The sequence below is a fragment of the Oncorhynchus mykiss genome, chromosome 12 (assembly GCF_057628025.1).
Source record: "Oncorhynchus mykiss isolate SJ-2025 chromosome 12, ASM5762802v1, whole genome shotgun sequence".
Classification (NCBI taxonomy): Eukaryota; Metazoa; Chordata; class Actinopteri; order Salmoniformes; family Salmonidae; genus Oncorhynchus; species Oncorhynchus mykiss.
In genome coordinates this window covers 50333048-50339047 of record NC_143033.1, presented here as the reverse complement: position 1 = coordinate 50339047, position 6000 = coordinate 50333048, and the positions used below count along the sequence as shown (strand labels likewise).

The following is a 6000-nucleotide window of genomic DNA, read 5'->3' as shown; positions in this document are numbered from 1 at the left end:
TGTCTCTGCCACAAAGTCAAACATTGCTGTCCGGTTTCTATAAACTTGCCTATTGTGTATGTTTTAAAAATCACGTTAGCCCACTGAGCTAAAGCCTAGGCCTACACAGGTGTGTTCAAGGTTACTCATCATAGTCTTGCAGCCTACACACACACACTGAAATGCTGCTGCTCCGTCTCAGCATCAGCATCACCACGGCTCTCTTCCTCCGCGCTTTTCCCTTTCCACACTGTCGCTCAGTCATCGTCTGGGAAAGCAGAGGAGGAGAGGAGAGGGAGCAGGTTCTCAGGTTGGAGGGGGCCAAGCCTGTGGCTCGCTGGCGAGCAAGACCATGCATTTGTATGTGTGCTGGACTTTAAGATTGCGTTAGGATCACGAATGCCTTCAGCATTGTGGAGGAGGAATCTAGTTTCTCAGAGGGGCCCCACTTCCGATAGCAGCTATCCGCGTGCCTTCTCTCCTGTGGCGGCTTACTCCTCTTCTCCCCCACCCCCCTCTTTCTTTTTTTTTCTTCTTCTCCCCCTCTTTTCCATCTCACTAATTTTGTGGCGGCGATGAATTCAAGCACAGGTTGAGCTTTTCTGCCCGCAATGGATTGTCTTTGCATTGTCACAACTAAGGTAAGAGCATTAGTGCCATTGATAGACAGAACGAGAGAGAACGAGAGAGGGATGCAGTGAGAACGGAAGGGAAGAAGCTCTGTCTGTGTCTGTCCTCCAGTGTTGGTTGATCTGCATATTTCAGCTGCCTGCTCAAGGAATGTGTGTGTGTGTGCGCACATCTGTGTGTGTGTGTGTGTGTGTGTGTGTGTGTTATGGCCAGTGGTTCACATTTCATGTTTAAGTGTGATTTATTCCCACCCCCCCCCTCCCAAGTTGTGTGTGTCCATCTATCCACAATGGTCTTAACAGGCTTAAAGCCCCGCTGGAGAGCGACAGCACCTCTATTGAAATGTGAAATGTCACACTACCAGAACTTGTCGGAAACTTCAGTCAGTCCTCCGCTGCTGCCTTCAGAGAGATAATGACCCTCTTTGTTGTGAGGTCCGGAACATCCTTTTAGATCAGGGGCTAAACAATAGCTTATAGCAGAGCTTGGCTGGGCTGCATCTGGAATCAATTAAGGGGAAGCCTCTTTCCCAGCTGTCCACAATTAGCAGTAGAGTAAAGTATCACTGTGGTTATTTGAATGCAGCAGTTTATTGCGGACATGCACATCCTCTCTGATTTATGTTTGTTGTAAGAGACCAGCAGACTGACCAAGTAGTCAATCTGACAAATGAGAACAATTTTGACTGTGTTAATGTTTTTTATCTTTTTATAATTTTATCTTGGCAGAAGTGTGAAAGCGGTAGTCAAGGTTTGTTTTTGGGCAGGAAAGAATACCAGGTGTAAGACCTGCTTTGGTGTAGGGGGAAGTATCCCCTAGATGCTGATCTTGGGTCAGTTTAGCATTTTTGCCACTAATGTTTAAGGTTATGACTATGAGAGCCGAGATCTAAGGGAAAAAGTAATTCCAGAGCACCTGCTTTGCAGTCATTCTCATAAAGTTATGTTTTGACTGAATTGTATTGACTAATCATCTGGGATGACACAAATAACCTCAAGGTATTGTTCATTGGGTACCAAAAGATAGAAAAGACTGAAACAGCGAGGGTCTACCTTGGCTTGTCCAATATAAAATGCAAATGTTTTTTTTTCCATTGCAAAGTGTTTCAAAATGTTTTCCGTTGTGTGCCCTAATGAACACGACGCAGCAACTCCTAGAATAAATGATGATCATGTTAATTCCCTTTCTAAAAGCCTGGTTAAATATTTATGTTTGTTTCCATGCCATGTTAAATCCATGATGGAGAACCATGTTTTCATTGCAATGTACTCATTGGGAAAATGTTGTTAAGTGAACAGTTCCCTCATTCCCTCAAAACCATTACAGTAATCAGGTTTCTGAGTTAGGCAAAGCAAAAACTCAAAAAATCCTCCTGTGCAGTCAGAAAGCAGGTGGAGCTCATGAAGAATGACGTTTTTCACTAGTTACCGGCTTTGATTGAATAGGACCCTCAGCTGTGTGGGTCTTTATGTTTTGCAAGGAGGGTGCGTGTTTGTGTGTGTAAGACAGATGGAGATTGAAACAGATTACATAGATATAGAATGAATAGACTGGGCTTCGAACCTCTAACCCTTGCAATTTGACACGTAAACTCATTGGTACACTTGCAATGGCTGCCGGGTGTTGTGACGCAATAATTTCCATTGCAATGTAGAATGTTCATTCAAGTTGATGTTAACTGATGTGGCTCATGCAATGGAATGTATGTTTTGTAACGCCAGTTGAGTTGAATCAACAAATCACAACATATTGATGGTTACACTTCCTGCTTTTACTTCCTCCTATGCTAGGTTGAAAATATACAGGTTAAGACAATGTCGTCACAAATCTGGGACCGATGCCATTGCTAACTACCAGCGCCGTTGCTAAGTAGCGTAGCTGGTCCCATTGTTGCGAAGAGTTATGGGATATTAGAATCCCATTGTTTTAACCTTTGTCATCGTCTACCTCGCTCCTATAGGTACACTCGCAGTGGGCGCCAGTCCACTCATTGACTTGAATGCTCTATTCATTCTATTTCTATGGCAGCACATGCAGTCAGTAGCGAAGTAGAGGAGAAAATGTGCTTCACATTTTCTCCTCTACTTCGCTACTGACTGCATGTGCTGCCATAGAAACATAACATTTTTAAAAAGATATTTGAAAGTTTAGAACGGATACCGTGGGTTGACCAATAACCGTCATCCAAAATTCCATGACCGTCACTTTGAGGGCAACCTCTGTTAAAGTATCTAGGTCTGTGGCAAACTAATGCAGGGATTTCCAAACTCAGTCCTAGGGCCCCCCCCCTGGGTGCACACTTTAGTTTTTTCCCCTAGCACCACAGAGCTGATTCAAATAATCAAAGCTTGATGATGATGAGTTGGTTATTTGAATCAGGTGTGTGTGTGTGTGTGTGTGTGTGTGTGTGTGTGTGTGTGTGTGTGTGTGTGTGTGTGTGTGTGGCAGGGGGGGGTGTCTATTATTGACACAAAATATACAAAAAAAGCCCTTAGGGCACACTGCTCACAGTTTGGCTCGAGCCATAGGAGAGAGGATGAGAAATGGATGCCCATATACAAAAGGAAGACCTTATCCAATTTGCCATATTGGAACACCTCTGTTGAATAACTGCCACACTCCTCCTGCCTCATGTGACAGTCATCCTCAGTATACTGGGTTCATCATTTACAACTTGGATTTCATTGTCTGAGCTATGATCTAAGTGATGGGACATCTATACAGACATGTATCTGCATATACTCCTGGTACTAGTTCTGTGTTCGTGCTTTCTTTTCATAAATATGTGCCATCACGATTGGATATCCCAGTAGACGTGTCAACACTGACACTATACATTGTTGGTTGTTGAGGTGGTCTTTGAAAGTGTCTGTGACTGTGCTTGTCGACACTTGGCCACAGAATGATACCTTAATTAGCCTCCCAGAAGGCATTTTGATGGCATGTGAAGACTGTGTCAAAGGGTTATTGGGACATTAGACTGTGTTACCACATTGGGTCATGTAAGGCCATCACCTTCTTTCTGTGATATTGTGTGTGGGTGTGGGTGTCGGTGGGTGGAGGCCACAGACTGCCTTTGCACCTGGTTCACACCATGCAGAAAATGCTGATCAAGCCACTGGAGTCACTACCCTCCCAGCTGGTGCACATGACTCCCTAAACTGGCTGGAGGTGCATGCATTCACCTGGACTGCCCAGCTGACCTAAAAAAAAAAGCCTAACATTCCTAGCCTGGACAAGTGAGCATAGCTGGGAGAGATTGTATTGTCAGGAATACACATCCTAAAGATAATGACATTTCACATGAAGAGAGATAGAGAGAGATGTGGTAGTCAGCAGATGACTTGCTGTTGGCTGAATAGTTTTACTGTTACTCTGTCTGGCCCCACATGAAAAAGGGAGGGGAATGGGCAGGGTATATGCAAATGAGCTCTGTAGTACTTACTGTAGTTAAAAAAAGTGGTGTTTTTGCAGACTGCAGTGTTTTTGCGGACAATATTGTAGTATTTACTACGGTGTTTTTAAGTGGGTGGATAGTATTTTGCAGTATACTACAGCATTCTATAGTAAGTACGACACATGATCGAGGGATACTACAGATACTAAAGTGTGTAGGATAGTATTCTACAGTATACTACAGTTTATTATATAATTTTGTACTGTAGTATTCCATAGGAAACTGTAGGAATTTTCATGTGTGTCCTCTCACATGTCAGACTCAGGCCTGCAGTGTGGAGCTTATTAGCTGTCTCATTCTAGATGCTGAAGTATCGAGCTCTCCCTGGTCTGAGGAGTTGACGTTCTAATTCTATTCAGCTGCTATGCTAGAAATAGCATCTGTGTCATGCAGGATAGAACAGTGCTGTGATTGTGACTTTGGTTGTGTAAAGCAATTTGTGTTGCTTTCAGAAGGGAGATTTTACTTCATAAACTAAACAACAATTGCGTAGTTTGGTTTCATTGTCACGCCCTGACCTTAGAGATCCTTTTTATGTCTCTATTTTGGTTTGGTCAGGGCGTGAGTTTGGGTGGGCGTTCTATGTTTTGTGTTTCTATGATTTTCTATGTTTTGGCCGGGTATGGTTCTCAATCAGGGACAGCTGTCTATCGTTGTCTCTGATTGGGAACCATACTTAGGTACCCTTTTCCCCACCTGTGTTTGTGGGAGGTTAACTTTGTTTGATGGCACATAGCCTTAAGCGTCACGGTTTGTGTCTGTATTGTGTATTTATTGTTTTGTCGGCGACATCTACTATTAAAAGTATGTACGCTGACCACGCTGCACCTTGGTCCTCTTTTTCCAACGGCCGTGACATTCATATACTACACAATTCAAATTCCTTTCAAAATACTTTATTTTTCCCACAAGGGGTAATTGTGCATGCAGTAGTGCAAATACACACAACAACCAATAACAATTGACTTAAGCCATAACCACAACAACAATGGGGTAAATTATAAAAAACATGATTAAAGTCCAGCCAGTGGTTCCTTGAGGAATGTAAAAACGGATGTAAGCAAGTATAAATATTAAGTGACCAGGTAAGAGCTCATTTTGTGCAAAGCAGTGTTTATCAGTTCTCATTGACCAGAGGGGTATAATACAAAGCAGGATTGAGTTAGACAGCTAAAATACCTAAATATTCTGATATAACTTTTTTTTTTTTTGAAAGATAAGCTTCAAATGGTCTAATTGATTCAACACATGAAAACACATATCTAAATTGAGCTTTTTTAATGAACAAGAAAATCAATAGCTATTTCTGGTTGCTATTCAAAGTAAGCTGGCTAACTAATTGATCCTATTTTGTACTATACCACTCAGTTGAATTAAAATCCCTTTATTTGTCAATTGCATACAAGATCCAACCAAAATTTGACTTTGGATAGGTGCAGGGGCTGCCACACTGGGCGCCCAGGGAGCTGTTGTGGCGGGTTAAGTGCCTTGCTCAATGGCACAACAGCAGGCAATGTCATCTAGGATTTGATACCAGCAACCCTCCGGGTACCAGCTCACTTCCCTCCAGATTTCGTTTGTCGGTCCCGGGATTGGAACTGGCAACCCTGCAGCTGAAGTCTCTCTTAACGCTAGACTGACTACCTGCCACCCCTTAATGGCATCAGGTACAAAACAGGTTTAAAAAATAGTGTGAAACATACATTTAAATGTATAGTATTTCATGCTACAAGGGAAGATTTCTGATTTCCTTTGTGAGCCCACTTCCTGGTTTTGATTTGGACCCTTACTGTAGTCAGGAAAGGAGGTTATCCCATTTCATTGAATTACAAAGTGTAATTATTTTGATGACAGGCCACAGGCTGATTTGTAGCTCACTGTGCAGCCTGGCATGGCCTCAGACAGTGAACTCTGTCTCTGGGAAATGGAGAGTC

At 42.8% G+C, this 6000-nt stretch overlaps 1 protein-coding gene across 8 annotated transcripts in view; it reads left to right on the top strand.

Annotated features, from left to right (window-relative positions):
* The first annotated feature begins 228 nt into the window (after positions 1-228).
* Positions 229-6000, top strand: part of dlg2 (discs large MAGUK scaffold protein 2) — a 242131-nt gene continuing 236359 nt past the window's right edge. For all 8 annotated transcript variants that reach the window (XR_016485103.1, XM_090192669.1, XM_090192663.1 and 5 more), the window contains exon 1: positions 229-620. Coding sequence is in view for 7 of the 8 variants with exons in the window: in XM_090192669.1 (XP_090048795.1) it covers positions 591-620 (30 nt within the window). In the remaining variant the exon portion in view is untranslated. The remainder of the gene's footprint in view (positions 621-6000) is intronic.